Consider the following 22,116-nt stretch of genomic DNA (forward strand, 5'->3'; position numbering starts at 1 on the left):
TCCAGCCACTCTTGCAACCGACGAATGCAACGAATGAAGATAACGCCCTACCTGCGTTAAACAGAGATCGCTCTTTGTGCTGGAGCTCACGGCTCTCTTATCGCATTACATGTCACCGTTTCATTAGTCGACATGTACCGACGGACAAAACCGTTCATCACGTCATCCATAAACATATAATATAATGTAGCTTCGCCGCGTGTGCCATGACGGCGCAAGGACAGCTCGGTAGTTCTGTCTTTTTCGTCGTTCTTCGAATGCGATTGCGTCGGCAATCGCAAGCGATATCGTGACCATTGAACGCCCGACGACTATGACGCTTCTGTCACGCCTTATAGACCTCGCGCGAAATAATGCATGACGGCGGAACAAAGTCGCGTGTTTCAGCAGTTAGCGCATTAAACGGTACTCAACGGCTTAATGTTGAACAATACACGTACATCTATTATCCGTTACATAGGTAATAATTTTTAGCTATGTATATGTCAAATTCTCAAGTTTGATGTTTTTAGTGCAGACACGAATATAATTAATAAGACAAGTATGAGATATTTTTGATGGAGACTAATTTGACATCGCGAGCTATATTTCTTTTTAATTTGAATTTATTTCTCAATATTTTGTTCAAATAAACAATCCGTCTTTGACGAATATATAATATTAAATTTTTATAAAAATAAACAGGAATTTGTTATTAAATTCGTTGTGATAAATAATCTGATCAAACATAAATATGGCAAGTAAAACAAATAATATAGATTGAAGATACATTATTCAAAAGATGCTCTTTCATGTTATCAATTTTTATTATCTGAAAGGAAGATTTATTTTCTGGATTGTTAGATTATTTTTGTTGCTTCCTGCAATTCTATCATCTATAAAGAAGCTTGCATATCCATCTTCAACTTTTTACTATCCGACTGTCAGAGCGGATACGCCAGGAATAGCTTGCATTTTTCCAAGGGTCCGCGAATGTTCCATGAACATGAAGATACCATCCATCCCTAGATCGGGGAATAAGTGGTGGAATCTACGGTAAGAACCTGCTCTTCCGTTGAAATGATTGACTTCGAGCAGCGTCGCGAAAGAAACGAACTGGCGCAACGAAGAAGTTTGATCTCAAAAGAAAGACAAACAGGATCTAAATAGAATCTACTTATTATCATGGAAACAAAATCTATTCAACGATAGTATACTCTGTAACGACTATTTCATTAATAATACATTGCATTTTTCTAAATAAAATGCTGCTAGTTTCTTCTGATCTTATTGGAGAGTAGTTTTTATAAAAAATAATCGTTAAATGATGTAGAAATGACAAATAAAAATGCCAATATAATTTTTATAACATGTGCAAGGAGGAAATATAACAATTCTCACATTGTGCAAGCGATGTGACAATCGTTGCTTCTTTTGTGAAAAGAATGAGGAAGACGTGCAAACACGCGAAACGTGTTTGTACATTGTAATTTTACAATATCGATAAAGCACAAAGAGAAGACATTCTTTACTCATACTGAATTTATTTAAATAAATTATTTAACACAATCACGTGTATTGATCTAATAATTTGAGTTAATAAAAATAATTTGGACATAATAAATTGTTCATATATATCCAAATTATTTATCATTATAAGTTTATTATTATAACCTTTTCAAATAAGATCAAACTCTTTAAGATATAATGTTTAATACATAATACGAATAATTTAGAAACAGATGTACATTGAAAAAAAATATCATCATTATATCATATTTTCTCTTCAAAATTCAGTTTCACGATAATGTGTTTGTACATGACAAAATTATGAGTAAGAGAAAAGTGCTGACGTAGATATGAACATCATGTCTGCAGTTACGTATGCATGTCAAATTCCAAGTAAACAAGATATTTTTAGTAAGAGAAACTTTATGTCGCATTTAAGATTAAAAAATAATGTCGTGTACATATAATATGAAACAATACAATATGAAAAAACATACAATATGAAAAATTTCTTTTAATTACCGCTTTTTGTTTTTATCTTATTATGCTTTCAATTAAGATGTATACCTAGAGTTGTACGAATATTATGTCCGGCATGATGAAATCATGAAATCAGTTTCATAGAACTGACCGCACTCAACAGATATTTTTTTTCGAGAAGACATGCCAATGTAGAATTGAAACCGACGTTATTCAAAACGATTTCATACATGCGCGTTTCCGACGAGTGGTCATTGACATCGATGAAGTATTACGAAAGACATGGAATAAATTTGCCTCTATGACTTCTATTAGTATATATTTGCCAAGGAATCACATAAGCGAAATTTATTCCCAGTAAGAAACAGGAAATGCGAATTTATATTTTTATCTCGTATATCTTTCAAAACGATTAATATTGATCAAAACAAAATAACTTTAAGTAGAATAAATTTCTCTATTTATTTTAAACTTTTGAACTCGAGATAACCTCAATGAAATATTTATAAAATATCTTAAACGAGCGATTTGCAAGTGCGCTGAATAATGAGGCGAACCTCGGCGCCAAAGATCCTCGCAAGAGCAGAAAGTCGCGTGCCTGTGATCGCGGCACGACCGCGAACGCGAGATTATAGCGCGATAAGAAGAAATCTCGAAACTCGAGTCTTGAAAGTAGTCGAAATTATCCACATGTACCCAATTCCCCCGGCGAATTACGATCTGGAAATCGTCGGACGCCGCGACGGCGTCGCGCTCGTCTACGCTGTCAGCCGCGACTGCCTCTCGCGCGCCGGCAGGCAATTTTCACGTGCGTCCGGGTAATTTTCAACGGGCATGCCGAGAGACTGCTTAGAAACGCGGAGCGCCGGCGCCAGTTCCTCGTCCTTTTCCTTTTCTTTCTTCACGGTGAAGAACTCCTCGTTTTGCAGCCGCGTGGCCGTTGCAGTCGCAGGCCCGCAGCAGCATCTCGCTTCTATTCCCTGAGACGTTGCGGGCTTCTTCTGGTTTTGCCTCATGCTCCTCTCGTCCTGTTCTCGTTCTTGCATGCCAACTCCTTCCTCCTGGTGCATACAGAAATAACCCGGCCGTGATTGCGGCCGATCCGATGCGCCAATGCCGTGCGCCGCACGATAAGATAATCATCGGTCACGTCTTTGCGATTTCCTCGAGAGGTGTTCCTTCGTCTTTCCTACGGCCTTTGCTACTCTCTTTTCCGCAGACCTTCTTGCAATCATCCATTGATTTTCACCGTTAATACGCGATACGCTTTTCCCTCTGGCTCCGTCATAGATATCACTTAGTTTCGAATGCAGGCGAATCTGTTTCTGTTTCAAGATCATGATTGATCGGTTTATTAATGGCACGCTACGCATAGGTGAGTGCTCTAAATGCATTTGCTATCAGGTTAATGGCTCGCAGATAGAATTATAATCTCTTTTTCTGACGATACACGCCCGTCTATCAATTTACACGTGGCGAGCAACCTATTAGCTTCGTTCAGAGCGATCGTCCTGTTGCTCTGTCAGACACGAGATGAGGGCGAGGAAGTTATCTGGGAATCTGTAAAGATCGTTGCAGTTAGACCACGAGACTAGATGTAGACTTAAATATAGTCAGCGTAATGAGGATCATAATCTAGCCGCGGCTGCAGGTGGTAATCGGCTAGACTCCTCAGTATCACGCTGGCGATACGTGCGCAGCCGTTTCACCTTCTTCAGCAGCTCCACTGAAGAATTCAGAAATCACACCGCTAGTCGACATCATCATCATCATCATCATCATCATCATCATCATCATCATCATCATCATCATCATCATCATCATCGGCGTCCTCAAGTTGGGGCTTCATCGGCGAGAGCAGAGCAAGAAACTCAAGAATCCGTTTCTTCCCTTTTTTTCCTCTTCCTTCTCTTTTTCCATTCTCCTATAAGCTCATAGTACGCCAATGTACGCGCAGCACGCGCTACCTATATTTAGCACGAATTATTGTCCCAGGCAGAATTTCTCCGCGATTATGCCAATCGGCGATCGACGGCGCGGGCCGCGATCCGCAAGAAAATAATTACGTCCGGATATAGCAGCTTCGAGAGCACACGCTCCATCGAGTCGTAGATAGATAGATAAGATTGTCCGGTAGCTGTAAATTTTAGAGGAATTTCACGGTAATCAAGGCGAGAAGAAGGAAATCTACGATATTAATTAATTTCGCGATAAGGCCGACTTTATGCGCGATTATACGTACGTCACAATTGGCATTTTCTCGCTGGCGGATATCGCGATTTGGCTTTCAGAAAGGAAACAATCGAACTCCTATAATTAACGTAGATAACGGATTCCTTCGCGGTTTATTCGTGGAACTCTCCGGCATTCTCGAGTTCTCTCAAGAAACAGTTATAGAACGCGTCTGGGTCACGTGAACGTGTCACTATCCTCAAAAGAACGTAAAATCCGTGAACTTTATCTGGACTCAGTGTTACATAGATATCGGCCTTGGGGAAGGTCGGACTTTGACCATCGCTTAAAGCAAGGAAACAAGAGAACGAGGAGAAACGCTCTGATCTCCCGGAATATAAGATTTCTTAATCGTTTGACGGTTGTTGGATATGTGTGCGCGTGTATGTGTGTTTGTGTATATATACACACACGCGTGCACGTTTGACGTGTAAACCACAATATTTGGGCTTTTTTACAATGCATTCTTAATTTATTAGCAATGTAAAACGAACAAGTATAAAATTGAAATTTTAATTAAATTGAATCTAAATTGAATTTTTAATTAAACACTTAAACAAAGTGTTTTTCATTTTTAATTATTTTTAATTTGATTTATAATTATAAATTTATAATTATTTCATTAATGCTTATTTCTTGCTAAATATATATATTTTACAGAATATAAAATTAATTCTTGTGTAAATTCTTGTGTTAATTTTTGTATATGTTTTACAGTTAGATAGACATTTCCATGCAATGTCATTGCATTTACCTAAACAATTAAGGATGCGAATCAGTTCGTTCGCATCCTTAATTCATAGGCATTGGTACATTTGATTAACGTGCTTTGCACAAAAGTTCCGTTTTCCACGGTATAAAAAATATTAGGCATGCAAGTCACCTCGGTCACTGATCTATAGAATTTAAACTGATTTGAATAGACTCTTTCCAGTCTGAAAGTGAGACTGAAACATTTGCATGCATTATCTGTTAGAAATAATTATATTTTTCTATTAAATAATCTGTTACGAAAACAATTTTATGAAATCGTTAAAATTTATGGAGATTTTAGAGCTTTAATTTTTTATAAAAATAATGTCGAAATATTGAATTGAAAATTATTGTTCACTATTGTAATATTTATTTGTATATATACATAATATGTTTAAAATAACTATTGCATTGTTTAATATAACTATTGCATTAAATACACTCAAAGAAAAAGATTATTTTAGACAATTTTAATTTGGAAGAATAAAATGTATAATTTCTTAAAAAGATGAAAGAGAAATTAATGTCTTTGCTGTAATGCTTTATAAAATCTACATAAATTTTCATGTTATATTGAGATAATTATAAGTAAAATGATGTAGTATTCCAAACATATGTTTGTCATTGATTGATACTATTTTGCTTAACATGATTCACATCATAACTCACAATTCTATCTCAGAAAGTGTAAGCAATGTCAGATCAAGTTTTACGATGCATGGGGAAAATCTCATCAATTTCATCTATGGGCATAGACGATTTGCACTTGGCGACGGAAGCGCTTGGTCGCTCAGATGATAGTGAAATCGTTAATGGTCGCGTCATGTGTTGTGCGATTTGCGAGAATCAGCGATGCACGTGAACGTATAATGCACGCGCGTCTTGACTCGAGCATAGACACGATCGATTTTCTCCTTAGTAGACGCGGTCTATTGACATCCAACACGCATTCGTCGCAACGCACGCGCCGAATGGCTTCAAAGCCATTCTTACTCGCCTCTAATTACGCGAAAATATTTCCTAATCAGTGCATTTTCACTGGCGCCAAGTCTGCGACTTTAAATAACACCTTCCACATATGCATGCACACTATTCTTGATGCAACAGAAAGTACTGTTATTCTTGTGCAAGAATTTTATCATTATGCGCAAGAGACAATATATATCTTGGCAAAAATTTAATAATTATTCAATCTTTTTACTTTATTTCAATATTTCTTATAATAAAAGTTATAGTAATTCAATAAATGAATTGAATCGATCGAAAAGTTAAAGGCCTAAATAAATTAATTTTTTAATATATATTTATCGTTAATGGTAAATTATTAATGGTAAATATATGTATAATATTTTAATTGTGTTGAAGCATTAATATAAAATAAAACCTGGATAAATTTATTTTAAATTTATTTTAATTAAAACTCACAAAAAACATCCAATATTTTATTTTTGTTAATTTATTGCTTTATTTATATTTATTTGACTTTATTGCTTTCGTCATATATTCTTGATTTTTCTTAATATTTTTTTTAAGACACATAATTCCTTTTCCCGTTATTCAAGAGAATTATCTTTTTCAAGTAGCACATTAAGAGTAATATAGGATAAGATATATTAACTTTAATAAACATATTAAAGAATACATCTGAGATGACTTTTTATATTAATAATATAACAGGAATGACTTCTCGTTCTGACGCGTAGATTCTTTTATTAGCAATATCTTGGGAAAGAACGTCTAATACAACCCACGAATATGATTATATCAACTCGAATGTCCCAATGTCGAGATCCCATGACACTTTTACGCGATACATCCGCATTCGCGGGCTCCTGTATTGTAGACTATGCTTAAGGAGTTACGGACCGGACGGCAGACTGGTTTTCTCCGAAGGAGATGCTTTTCAGCGTCGTCACGGCGCGCTGAGTACGAAAAGTACGAAGAACGGATAGGACCGAGAGACCTCGGTTTATTTTTTATTTCTATCGCGACCTTGCCAGCCGAGCAAGGATCTCCGCGATTATTGACCCCTACCGTGCATCCTTCTCCCCGGGCCCGTTGTGCTCGTATCTCATCTTGCTCATCCATGTCTGTAGCCAATGGTCCCGAGAGGTAAACATCCTGCTAAGAACGGATGGAACCACTTCTTTACCGCCGTAGTCGTTTTATTTAGTGAGACTTGCAAAACTTGACTGCGCTTGGGGTGCAATTTTCTGGAATCTCGTCTGTATCGCCACATAATCGCCTTTGAAAAATAAATTATTTGTCTTGCTTTCCGCATAAGGCATAATTTTATGTTGTAATTTTTGCGTCAACATCGCTTATCGATTGCTATATTTATAGGTTGATAGAAACTGATTTTTAAAATAAAGAAAATTGGATACTTCGGGGACCATTTAAGAAAAATGGATAATATATATCATATAGATAATATATATCATTATAGATTATAGATTATATTATTTATTATATATAATCTATTAAACATCCTCAATTTTTTGATATTTAAGTAAAAATTATTACCATATGCATTTTACTCTTATATCTTTCTATTTATAATTTACTTTTATTCTTTTTACGTCTTAGGAAATTATATAGATGTTTATTTATATTTAGATCTCGTGTGTACTTGATATCTTTTTATGCATCGGGATATGTATATACTTTAATTTTATGTTCGTCAAGCACATCTATCTATTTATATCGGCTGAATAAATGCTGCAAAGAAAGCTGGTTGCTAATCCAGATTTAATGATCGCGAATTCAAACTCATTACACGCGCATCAAGTTTTATATCGAACACGAACACTCTATCGTTTTCCACGATGCAATGATTATGATTTACGAGCTACAGTTTAATGTAAACAACTATAGGATCGAGGAACTACGTGCAATCAGGTGTTTTCTTAATAAGTGTTGATTTGTTTCTATTAGCAGATGCTAACGGCATTAAGTAATCCTTTGCCTCTTCTCCTAAAGATGGTCGTAGTAGTGGCACTGTGTTGCCAAATACAGACGACGTTCCGCTTCGACCGGTAAATTTTATACCGACGTGTGAATTAAGCGGACGTCATCTCACGAATTTGTACGTCCCGTTAAAACCTGTGAAAGTGAATATAAATTACCTTCATAGCTGCGAGCGCTTTCGAAATTTTTAAGGTGCATGGCGCCACGCATTTTTCACATGGGAATTGATGAAGTGTAAAGCATGAAAGCACACATTCAAAGAGGAATCAAATATTTAAGTGTGAAATATTTTTTAATTGAGCAGCAAATATTTTTAAATTTATTTTCATTATTTCAACGTATTTTTAGTCTTGCTTAATATAACATGTTGTGCGAGAACCTGCTATTATCCATTTCGATATATTTGATCTTCAATAATATAATCGCGGTATCCGAATGAGTCATTCGATGAATTACTTTCTGTAGCTGCCTGCAAATTCTCGAGCTCTTTGTGCACAATACCGTGTGACTATACGGCATCTGTACGGTATCGAGGTCGCGTAATGAATGGGGCGAACTGATCGCATATCAAATCGATCGATCACTCAGAAATGATTTCAAACATTCTGCTAGCATGTTTGCCAGCATGTTAAGAATATCGTACGCACAAGATATATTTTTCGATTAAAAATCCAAATACAATAATGAAACATTTAATTAATTATTTCCGTTTTACGTTTATCCGTTAATATTAGACGTTACGGTTATAAGACTCTAATTTTATTCAGAGATAATTATTTGTTAATATTTATATTATTTATTATTTATATAAAAATTAAAATAATATTATTTCTGTAGATTCATTTGTATTCGATTACATGCATAAAAAAAGAAAGTAATAAGGAGAATCGTAGCTCTTAAAATGATGTATTAAAGAATACATCATGTTAAAAAAAATGGGATAACATGCAATCCGCAAAACGGTGTATCAAAGAGACAATGCTCGAACATGCATGTTAAGAATGCATACAAATGTGCTATGCATAAGAGCATATATTACAGAAAAAATGAATGGAAGGGTAAAATCTATTGTAAAGAAAAAAGATTTTCATGCCGTATGTTTAAGTCGTATAAATCATGTAAAACGCTAAATTAAATGCCTAGTTATCTCTGTCAGTTTTTGCCATTAAGGTGTGTACCTGATCCAACTATCGTACGTCTGCCGCATAAAAGAGCGTGTACCGTCATTAGTAATCTACACATTTCCACCGGAGTGTCTTTCATCTCGGCAGACGGTTTCTTCGATCAACGACTTGTCAGAGCGACGCCGCGAGTTATTTCGATAGCTGTGTCGGCAGCAAGGCTGCCTCATTTTTTTGCACATCGTCCTAGCTTAGTAACGGATATACATTCGTTGCGAACGCGAATCCTTTCTGTTCTAACAATAAAAAGATACCTCCGAGAAAAAAATTACGGCTTCCCGTTACTCGATCGAGTATCGAGTATTGAACCAGTAGTTAACTCTGTGGTCTTGCCGTGACTTTTAAGATAGTTTTTGTTTCGATTACGATTGCTCTCAGACAGAATTCAATTTACTTGTTCGATCACAGATCTATTGCATTCGTTATAATGGGAAAATTTGCGTAGGTATATCTTCCAATTCCGAATTTTTGAATATAAATTTTGTAATAATGCAAATGTTTTTTAAAATAATATTTTATGAATAAGTTTTAAATTTTAATTAACAAAAAGTTATTTTATAGTTTCAATAATTCTTAGAAATGGTAATTGTTTTATATTAGTAGAAAATAGTACTTCAATAAATATCATAGGTAAATTTTAGGAATAAATACAAAAATTCGTTAAGACGAAGGTTTCTTTATGTTTTCTTCGAAAATGCGTAACTAATCTATTGAAGCAAGCTGCTCTTGCTTCCAGTTTTCTGGAGTAACACCTTCTTCTACAGAAAAATGATAAGCCAGTTTCCGCATTAAATTTTCTTCGCAAGTCATGCAAGTACATTTTTCTCGAAAAAGATATGAGAATTGCTCGAATAATTTCTTTTTTTTTTTTTTTCAGTAAAGATACGTATTTTTTTAGAATAACCCTTTTTTTAATAAATGTTCTTTTCTTTCGTATATGTTTTGATGAGGTAATATGCATTTTGAGATAGAAGATAATCTTTAATAGTTATTCCTCTTTTATGAGCGAGCGTAGCACACTGATCTATTCTATATTAGAGATCCCGGGTTTGACTCCCGGTAGAGCCAAAAATATTTACGTTCATCTCCTCTCAGAAGGCAATGTGGAAACCACCGAGAGTAACTTAATAATTTCATTTACTAATTATCAAATCGAGAGCGAGGCATAATAGGCAGCGCACTGGCCTTAGTATGCTAGAGGTCCCGAATTCGATTCCCGGCAGAACCAAGAATGTTTTTCATATGCTCGTCTCCTCTTCGGCAAACTGCGAAGAATATCTTTGCCACGAAAATCTCTCCCAATTAAATCCGTTCGGATTCGGCATAAAATTGTAGGTCCCCATATCCCTGTATATAATCTGCGTGCACACTACAGATATACGTAAGCGGGAAAGAGGTAGGACTAGGCTCGACTTGGGCTGTAGTGCCATTAGACTGAATGAATTAAATTATATAAAATTTACATACTTAAATTATATAAAAATTATAATATAATGATATTATAATTATATTATATAAAATATATAATAAAATTTTATAATTATATAAAAATTATAAAACGCTCATTTGATTCTTGTTATATATGTTGCCTTTACGTATAATTTTATATGATAATTTTTTTAAAGATTAGTACAATAAATGTTATAAATTTCATTTATTAATTATCAAATTATGTAATATTTTGTCATTACATGCTTAAATTAGATTACTATGATGAAACTAATATTCTAAGACGTATTCTAGACAGCGTCTACTATGCTAGAGGAATCCCGAATGCGATTCCTGACAAAGCCAAAAATATTTACGTTCGTCTCCTCTCGGAAAGCAATGGCAAACTATTGAGAATAACTTTACCATGTGCGTTAATCTGTTAAGCATTCTATGCGCACTTACATAAAGGATTATTCACTTATTCTGGCAAAATAAATTCTTCTTCTTTATAAATTGTACGTGTTGGTGTGAATGATGCTTTTATATGAATGATCTTCCATCAATGAGAACGATGGAGGAAATAAGAATTTTGACATTAAATCTAAAATTCCACACACACGTGGGGATTCGAAAATATACATATGCATGTATATTTTCGAATCTTCACATACATGTATGTGTATATTTTCGAATCCTCACGATCAGTATACATAAAAAAAAATGTATAAATCTCTTGAAATATAAAAATATTAATTTACTAGCAAAAGTAGCAGATTACAAAAGCAGAATATTCCATTGCTGCATTTACAGATTATCTTAGTTAACTTAAGTTCACACGTATATATCTGACTATTAATGTCTAATAATTACAAACCTTATATAAATAATCTATTTCACTGACTTTCACTAGGAAGATGTCAACTAGCAATTCGTAAAAGATTCTTCGTTAAGATTTGGACGGAAGAAACTAGATATAATGTCGTGTAATCTCGCTTTAGGTAACTTCATCACGATCTCTCGATTTTCTTTCAAATGTACATTTACACATGAAAGTCGTTACGTTATGAGCTTCTTACTTATCATCGACTTAGCATCGAAAGCGATTCATTGGTTAACCAAACGTTCATATTTTTTTACGATCTTTCTCGTCTTCATTACGCTATCGCGCGCGTTCAATATTTACGACTCGTGTCGTTAGGAATAAGCAATTACGTAATTGTTATTTTATCAGAGAATAAGTATTAGATCTTTTTTAATCACATCTTTGTTAATCATTCAATAATGATTTCTATTAAGAACATCTTCTATGTCTTCTTTCATGAAGATACACTTTTTTCAACTAGTTGCCAAAAGTTTATTCAACATTCATTTATACATTTATATTTAATAGATGTATAATTTATATTTTTTAACGCTTAAAATTATGTAGAATTAGAAAATTAATTAAAGAAATTAATTTAAAATATATAGTTAATATAAAATAAAATTGATTTATACAAAAGTTTATAAAAATATATATATCTGAAATGTGAAATATATTTTTGAACACTAAGGAAGATTATTTATTTAAATATGGCAAGATGTACATATGTTCAGTTCAAAATTTTAGAATATCATTTGTACATGATGTTTTGCCGATCAGAAAATAAAGCAGAATTTTTCTTTGATCGGCGATTTCACTTTGATGTCGAAGAAATTTATGCGGACATGTTTTGCATTAATAGTTTATACAGTTTCATACATTTATCTACGAGTCTACAAGTTAGTTCAAATAAACGTATAGCTAATTCTGTAGAGAGCGCACGCGAAAGTCGATGAAAAATGCTGATTGTTTGATAATCTGCTGCCGATTAACGAACCGTGCTGATGGATTTGTTAATTAACGCAGGATCGCGATGCATTACGAGGCGCGGGCTGGCTGACTTACTGCCCTGTGATATCGATCGCGATTTACGATACACAAGCATCCGTATCTCGTTGAGGAAATTTTTCAAACGTCTCACGCGGGGAAAGTTCGTGTAATTATACAGTTAGCTAGGACGTCCGGAAATGTTTTTCGCTTAAGTCGGGCGAATAATGAAATAACTCACGCTTAATCTCGACGATTTTCTTAGGTTTGATGATGGAATCGGAGAAGAAAATTTTCGAGATGATGAACAAAAAGGCAGCTATGTCTAAATATTGGATGCCATTGGTCTGGGCGACGAATATCATCAATAGGGCAAGGAAAGAGGCCTTGATCACTAGCGATCAAGTAGTGCAAACTCTCCTCGTCGAGCTCAGCGACATCCGGAAAAAGCTTGGCGCATTAATTGGTTACGATACTGTTTGTGTTCCTCTAGTCTACACTCAGGTGAGTATTTTTTTGTGAAATTGAAAAACGTTATAATCAGATACATACATCAGTTATACATCTTTTGAAAATTCGCACTATTTTTATAAGTTTCTATTTTTATAAGTCTTTCTATGAATAAATATTTATAATAATTTCAATTTGTAAGACGTTGATAAATTTAATGAAGTATCACGTATCCGAGTAATTCCGAAAATGCGTTGAAATAATAAATGAATTCGAAGGAATATATCATAAATAATTCATAAATGTTGCATATATTTATTCGAAAATAATGAAATACAGTAATCTATTTTATTTATTTTACTTTTTTCGTATGCAAGAAATAACATTATCTTTTCTATCTATTCTTTCTTACACTGGCGCCATGGAAAGAGCAATTATCGATAGTGCCATCCGTTATTGGCAGATGTCGAATATGTTACGTGAATGTCTTCATCATTCTCCAGTAGTCGTGTCATTATCATGCTTTAAGCGCCAAGATCGTGACGCATTATTATGTAATTCTACGACAACTGTATTCAATGCATTTTACTTGCAATGTGTGACATCAAACTGAACATAGATAAACAAAAAAGTTTATTGTCATCTTCAGCTAAATAATAATCACAAATATTTTTATAACATTATTTGAAACACATCATTCTTTTAAGCAATTTTTAATAGATAAGTATAGAAGTTTAATTATTAAAAGTATTTATCATATAACGAATTACTGAGCAATAATTATATTAAAATTATATTTTATTATTTTAATTGTGTGTATGGATTCTATTAACATAATTTGATAATCAATTAAAATCATGTAGAAAATATACTTTTTAACACATAATTTTTCCATAATTAATGTTATCCATTTATGGATAACAATACATGTCAATTATCAATACATCTATATAAATATTATTAATCTTTTCTTTCATTATCTATACCTTTATTAGTTTCATACTTTCTAAATCCTTTATCATATCCATTAGGAAAATTTAAGACAATGCATTTGAACAAATCAGAAATAATCAAGTTGAGAAGTAAAGCTTTATTCCTGGAAAGGTATATTTTGTATTTGCAATTAGCGAACGTTTATGCATTGTGTAATTGCTCAAACTTTACTTAATTTCCCTAATTATCTGGCACAAAAGCTATTTTCAAGGAGTTAAAGACCGCATCATTTCGCAAGTCTAGGCAAACGTAATGCAGCAAAAAGCACTACTCTGTATAATATATATAGAATGTTTCATATTACTCTTGGATTTCTAAATGTCTTTATTTCATCAATCTCACGTTTATTTTCTCAATCATTATGAATAATTATTCTTACTTATCTGCTCTAAATATTTAAATACATTTAAATTGTGTCTAAAAGTATACTTGATTACGTAGCGAGATAAATAAAAGTAATAAATAAAATCATTCATCAGTTGTTATTAATTTGGGAGAAATTAGCAAAACAGCGATACGTCATGCGTATAGTCTTCTCTTATGTATAAATCATAATATAAATCTCTTTCAAGATAGTGCGATTCGACATACTCCGTGAAATCGCAAGAAGATTACGCGTAATGACCGCAGAGTATTCACCGCGTAATGATACATCCGTCAAAGATTAATACCCGTTTTGGATGCTCGCTGTTATTGCGTTTATACTGTAAACGTTTTTGCTCATTCTTGTAACAAACGATTTTAAGACATTGCCGTATCACGATATGCCATGTATCATAATGAAAATAAATAAATGTATAATTGTGACCTCTGACATACATATATCCATTTTCCATATATAACATATAATATTTCTCACTTCTTAATACCGTATATATTTTTTTATATTTGAAAATAAGTAAATAAAAATGAGTAAAAAGGATATATTGTATTATAAAAGATATATCTTAAAATGTGTATTTGATTGATTTAATTTAATTAAAATCTGATTTTTAAAAAATATATAATTATAACACGTGTCATTTTAATATACTTATCAATGTTTATACTCACATTTAAACGTAATTATTATTAGCATACATTAACGTACATTAGATCCTTTGGATCCTTTGAATCCTTTGGAAAATCGGTGTCTCAGATTCTACCGCGAGTTATTTTTGTGCTCAATAGCGGCGTGCCATCAGAGGCAGCGGCGGCTGCTTTCGGTGCAGAATAACATCTTTTAGATCTTGCAGCGACGCGATACCGCTAATCCACAATCAATCCCAAATTATTGTCCGAAATATTGTCCCTATATAACGAGCCTCTTTCGGAACGCGCATTTCATTCGCTCGCTGACTCCTGTGCTCAACAATTCAGTTTGAAATAAAATACTACAACATATATGTGTCTATTTGTATTGCAATATTTAATTAAAAGGAATATTCCATTGAACATTTTAAAGCTGGTAACCAACGGATGCAGCGCGGATAATGAATCGTGCATAAAACACGAAGTCGATACATGTTGCATGGTCAAGGTCGACAAGAGAGTTGAACAGTAATTTTGCTGCAATACGTCACGTCTTCGAGAATGATTTCGCGTTACATTCGAGAATCTTTTCGATCAACCGGTCCCAAAATTCTCAAGTACACATGCAAGACTATTTATCGTCCTTTTATGCACAAGTCATACTACACTTTTGCATAAACTACCGTTTCTTGATAACCTTCAATGAGAAAGGCGGCGTTCGCGACGACCTTGATATTCATTCATTAAACCTGTTTGCTTGGACTTACATGACACAGAAAAAGAAGCGACAAGGCGATAATCTCTAACGAAATTCGAAACTTCCGGGAATAATTTTCTGTTTCAACTTTACGTTCAAAGTAATTGATATTTAAGCGAAATAAATTATAACATATGCTAATCTTTCCTATTATGACAAATGTCATTAGCGCGTTCTTCCTCAAAATTTACTATTACTAAATTTACACCACATTTTTTTTTACTTTGATGATGTAATAAGAATCTTGTGTCACATAAAGCTCTCAATACATTTTCAGGTGGTAACATTATCGCTGTACGCCTACTTTTTTTCGGCCTTACTTGGCAGACAATTCGTCGAACATTCAAATGGTACCGGAAAATATGAGGAGCCGGATATGTATTTTCCGTTTTTCACAACGCTACAGGTGATTAAAATGAACGATATTATCTTCAAACTATGACTGTGGAATGTTGCGTAGGAGTTTTCCTGCATAATGTTCAAGACTTTTAATAAAGCCGTATATTCTTGCAGTTTTGTTTTTACATCGGATGGCTGAAAGTCGCAGAGGTGCTGATTAATCCTTTCGGTGAAGATGACGATGACATCGAGCTAAACTGGTTGATAGATAGACATATCAAGGTACATAACAATAAGAAAGAAATAATTATAAAAAAATAATGACTTTAACAATCTATAAATCATTATTATTTGTAATTTTTTTATACAATAATATAGACAAATTAATATTAGACTTAAATATTTACGTAGGAAAATTTATTTTTCACTATGTACTTTGGACCTTTTATTCAATCATATGTTAATGCATTGTTTCTCGTCATCGCGTTATCGTATGATAGGCAGGTTACATGATCGTTGATGAGATGCACGAGGAACATCCAGAACTTTTGAAAGATCAATACTGGGACGAAGTTGTGCCCAAGGACTTGCCATATACAGTTGCTAGTGAGCAATATCGAAAAGAAGAACCAAAAGGTTCTGCGGAGCATTACAAAGTAAAAGATAGCGATGCTCTTTATGCAAACGTTATGCTGGGAACACAGATTCACAGTCACGGTCAGCATCGCAAAACTCATCAGGATGATATGTATGCCGATTATGTAAGTGAATTGCTTGCATAGACGCAATAATACAATTTTATATAAATTTTTGCTTATGCTCTTTCATTTAAATATAAATGTATCAATAAAAGGTCTAAATAATTATGTAGAATATTCAATCTTTTTTTGTCGATTTATATGACTTTGTCTTTTATTAGTTTTTATTTTGCAACACTTTCAAGACTAAATCTTTCATATTTATTAGGAGAGTGTGGACACTCCGTTAGTGGAACGGAAGAAGAATGGCTGGTTCCAACGCCAAATCACCCGAGTAGGTTCGGTACGCAGTTCCTCGACTACGTATAGCAGCGGTGGTGGTTTCTTCTCACGAAACCGTCATAATAGCGTATATAGTAGTCCTGAGACCGGCGGTCTTCCGCAAACAAACAATCCCAATCTTAAAATGTCTCTTTATGATCGTCTCGTTGGGCGTAAAAGTGTCCGTAGCCAACGTATGGGTCGTCAAGGTACGTAGAAGCTTATATATTAACGATAATATATTAGTGTCAATTTGTCTGACATTTATAAACTTATATTAATTATGTTTTATTAGTTTTATTTATTTTGTATTTAAAACACATTAAATGTTTCTAATGAAATTAATTTCTAGATGAAGCACTTCGTGAAATATTTTTCCTTAAATTCTTTCTTAAAAGTATTTTGAAACAAAACTTTGAAATTTTTAGCTAGATTTTTTATTTGTATTTTTTTATCTATTTCTATTTTTATGTGGAATGTTCTTCGTCTTATTAATATGCTTTCGAAGAATATCTGGGCTTTTCCAGTTAAAGATTTTTTCCTCTGAGTCATGACTTGTCTTGAAAGAAAGTCTCGAAGAATCGTAAGCTTTTCCTTTATTGTTTCCACGTATGCGCAAGATTACGTAATACTTGATCTTACGTGACCTCTGCAATTTCCGCGGTTATTTCTTGCGTTCAGCGAGAAAATTCTCTTGAGAACTCTCTCTAAGTCCTTGTATTTTTTTTTTATTTTTTACTATCTTCCCTTGGCGCGTCTCATAAGGAGAAAGATAGTGTCGCAAAAGTATCATATCCGTATAATTATATTCTCATCGTGTAACTCTTTCGCCTTTTCACCTGGCGCCAAAGCAATAGTTTTAAACTCATTTTCACGCTCGTCCGCGAAGTCTCCAGACGAGAAATATTACAGTTATTAATTTAATCGGCATTATTTTTTATTTTCAACATCATTATCTATTTTCTACGTGCGTCCTCGGGAAGATTCCGGAATCAGTCAACCAGACTAGTGTCGTCTTAACACTCTCTTTTCTAATTGTAGGCACTATGACGAAGCTGAACTCGGTGCCGGTATCATTGAAGAACAGGCCGCGCATACCGACTCCGGATGTGACGAAGGAGGTGATCGACCGTGAACAGAGGCTGGCTCTATCCGCTACCAATGCGGCGAACATCGGCGCAGGTGTGGTGGGCGTGATACCAGCGAACGGTCACTATCCAACCGATTTGTCGGTGGTGGTGTTGTCACCGATACAGGAAACTGAAAGTACACCCGCTTCAGGGAAATCCGGCGCGGCAGCCTTGGCACAGGCTGTGCTCTCGCCGACGTTGACCAGCGCCGGTCTAATGACACCGGTGACCCTGACACCGGTCACTATGGGTCATCTGACGCAACTGGGTCTGATGACGACGGCGACCACGACGACGCCACACGCCAACAATCAGGGCCACAGCGTCCAGGCGACGTTGACAGAAGTTACGAGCAGCGAAGAGGAAGGTAGCGGAAGCGGTAGTAGCAGAAGTGGAAGTATCACCGGGCAGGAGGATCGCTCAACTCCGTTGATAGACAACAACAATAGTCCGATGGGTAGCAATGGCAGCTCGCCTATTTTTGATGGCTACAATGATCGCTCGCCGATCCTGATGAGACCCGAAAAACTGGGTTACGTAGTTACCGCCGCGGTGCCTGGAATTCAAGCCAGTAACGCAGCGGCAATAGACGCGCGGGGTAGACGATCGGCTTCATTGCCTGGTCCGCCAGTACCATCGGTACAGTCAGGTCAGAACGACAGGAGCATGTCATTGCCGCAATCTCCAGGACTGCAACCGAGAGAAATTCGTATGGCTTCTGTGTCAAGCAGGCAGGACGGTTTTATTATAGACAGGCTGTCTTCTGTATCCAATCAAGGCATTCGACCGAGGACCAGTAGCTTCACTCAAGATCCTTCCAGATCTAATCAGAGAGTTCAGGATACGTCGAGGAAGATTAGTAGTGTTTCGTGCACAAACGCGTCGCTTACGAGCGGCTTGGGCACGACGTCCTCGACATCGTCCACAAATGTACCCGCCACGACGACTGTTACTGGCAGCAAGAGAGGTGAAGTCTATGTTTGATGAAGAAAATTGGCAACATGGATTTTATTTATTCAGTTAATTAAACAATAGTCTTGTTGACATTTCAGATTAATCTTCGTTTCTAATTGTGATGTCTTATATATGCATTGCATAAGACAAATCCATTCATTGCTTGATTATCTAAATTATTTATTGGCGAAATTATTATTTGAACTCTCTTAAAAATGTCTTAGGTTTTCATTTATAAAATAAAATTTATTTTATTTATATTATATATTTATTTATATAATATGCATGAGGCATAAAATATTCTGTTTAATTCTACGATTTCTTGATTAGAATTCTTCTTTAGAATTCCAGATTAATCATAACATCTTGATTGTCTCTAGGAATAAGCGTGATTTTTTTTTTGACAAACACAGGGGATAGCTCTCACGCTCTTTTCTATCTTTCATAGTCTTGCTATTTATATTTTTTTATTTTTACGTATTTTGATATATTCTGTTTAAGGCAGAAAGATGTAACAAGATGTTACAAATGATTTACTACAAATTGCATCGGTCGCATTTAGAATCTTTAGCGATCAACAAAGAAAAATAATTGGAAAGTTTCACCGTTATATTGTAAATAATAATTTATGCATTGAAGATTCTACATGACAATCAATTTTATAGAAAAACGTATATTTAAAATGTATATTATATAAATACATTTATTTATATAATATACCAGTGGATTTAATAACATTATACAAATACATATTATTCAATTCTCGATTAAATTCTCTCTTGAATGTAAAATAATTGATAAAATAATCATGTGGAAAGAATCAACTAGCTTATTATCAATCAATTATTGATTTTTTACACTCGCAACAAAGAAAAATTATAAGTATAATATTTTAAAGCAAAATGGTCTTACAATTTAATGGGAAATATTTTTGTATCATCGTGCAATAATTTAATATCGTAAGAAAGTGTCAATTAATATTAAAATATATACACATAGTGTTGCTAGTTAATATGTATAATTCTTATCCATATAATATAATTTCGTTACGAATTCGTTCGTTTGCATACGTCATGATATTGTGATACCATTTTGATAGATATCTAATATTTTGTAGAATATTTGTATAACTGACTGCGACAATCGTGGATATCGTTAATATTGCCGAAAGAAATCAAATTTTTAGTAATATTGTAATACCATATGCTTTTGTATATAGCTAATTTTTTAACGTACCATCTTTCTCATATCATTTTATTAAAGCTTTCTCATATATTATTGCCATATATTCTACTGATGAAAATTATTGTTCGTTCATCATACTGAATATATCTAAGATAACAGTGCCGTTTGCATGTATGTGTGTGATGTTTCACACGCACACACACACACACACACACACACACACACACACACACACACACACACACACACACACACACACACACACACACACACACATATATTTTTTAAGCTGATTAATTAATGCAAAATGGAATTCGTATAGAAATATTCTTTTAAGAAATTGTAAAATATTTTAACATTATTATCATACTTGATCGGTGAGAAATGGTTTAAGACAAAACGCTTTTTATTTGTGCATCTCGATTATTGATGTGCAAATTCATCATAGCTCAAAGTATTTGTAATAATAACGTAAATTATTACTTATTATTGTTACAAGTGTATCAGTGCAATTGCATCAAGAATAAAAACGTGGTGCCTCATCGAATGACAAGCTTATGTACATAATTAAGAACTATTAAGTTAATATTTCTATCAAATTATAATGAACATGCTCAATTTCAATGTGTGCATAAATCTAATTTGTAGACGACAAAGTGCTATATGTATTACATACAATTATAGATTATTTAATATCATTATTTTATCGTACAATACGTATAGGCATTATTTTTCAATTTTATGATGAAAACATTAATATTTCCAATGTGTAGTTTTAATTTTAGGAAATTATTTATATAAATGAAAATGTTAAGAATTGGCACATCTACCAAAAATATCAGAATTATAATCAGCAGACCATATCTTTGTTATATATTTAACATTAAATATATATTAGTATACATTTATATAAGTATTTCTATAACATTTGGTCTTTGGTTATAATCGAAAATAATATTTCAATTTTATTTTATTTCATCTTTTTTGTTGCAAATCATGTGTAATATATAATAGATAAGATCTAATAATAGATTGGCTTTAAGAGATTTAATTGATTGAATAGATACATAAAGGATCAAATGATTTTGAATCGTATTTTGTGCTTCCATTTTGTGCATTTAGAGATTTCCATCATAAATATGACGTTATTAAAGCAAAAAATATGCATGCATATAATTGTAATTTGTTATATAATAGTTATATAGTAACTATGTATTATATAGCTGATTTGTGCAAATATCGGTCTGTGATGAACAGAAAAGAATAGGAAAAATATTGCGTACCCAATATTAATACTTATTTATAACATTGTTAAATATATCTTATTTAGTAATTATAATTAAACAGTTAGAACAATTTTTAAATTGCAATGACTGTTTGCGTTTATCTCCCTACATTCAACGACGTAATGTAAGGAAAAAAAATTCCATTCTGTAGATATTTAATTTAAAGTATTTGTACATATAAATATATACTTTCTCTTTCTTCTTTTCTTTGTTATCTATCGTAAATGTCTGATTATTATTACATGAACAATTTGAACTACATAAGCAACGTTTCTAAGTTTTTTGCGGTGTCCAGTCACATATAATTAATTATACTAGCTATGTTTCATATTATGTCTCTTATTATCTATAATCTATGTTGGAATAAATGTAATACTCTTTGGAAGAAATATCATACATAACACATTATTTATTCCTTAAATACTATATTCCTTAAATACTATTCGTATCTTTGTTAAGTTTGCATTGTTCGTAAATTCTTATTTATTATTAAATTTAAATAGATACATAGAATGTATTTTATAGATACATTTAAAATAATTTGAATAATTCAAAAGAGACAATAGATTCTTTCCGTATGTTGAAATAAATATTTGATATTAATATTCAAT

The 22,116-nt window shown here is 33.5% G+C and overlaps 1 protein-coding gene across 4 annotated transcripts in view; it reads left to right on the forward strand.

Moving 5' to 3' along the window:
- The window catches only part of Best2 (bestrophin family protein), a 49,871-nt gene extending 27,977 nt beyond the window's left edge, over window positions 1-21,894 (forward strand). For all 4 annotated transcript variants that reach the window (XM_011631566.3, XM_089077312.1, XM_089077313.1 and 1 more), the window contains 6 exons: window positions 12,647-12,885; window positions 15,870-15,998; window positions 16,106-16,213; window positions 16,432-16,692; window positions 16,898-17,159; window positions 17,992-21,894. In XM_011631566.3, coding sequence (XP_011629868.2) covers window positions 12,647-12,885; window positions 15,870-15,998; window positions 16,106-16,213; window positions 16,432-16,692; window positions 16,898-17,159; window positions 17,992-19,064 — 2,072 coding nt within the window. In that variant the 3' untranslated portion in view covers window positions 19,065-21,894. The remainder of the gene's footprint in view (window positions 1-12,646; window positions 12,886-15,869; window positions 15,999-16,105; window positions 16,214-16,431; window positions 16,693-16,897; window positions 17,160-17,991) is intronic.
- Window positions 21,895-22,116: the final 222 nt, after the last annotated feature.

This window comes from Pogonomyrmex barbatus, unplaced genomic scaffold (genome assembly GCF_055798465.1).
Source record: "Pogonomyrmex barbatus isolate J1 unplaced genomic scaffold, ASM5579846v1 scaffold2, whole genome shotgun sequence".
Lineage (NCBI taxonomy): Eukaryota > Metazoa > Arthropoda > Insecta > Hymenoptera > Formicidae > Pogonomyrmex > Pogonomyrmex barbatus.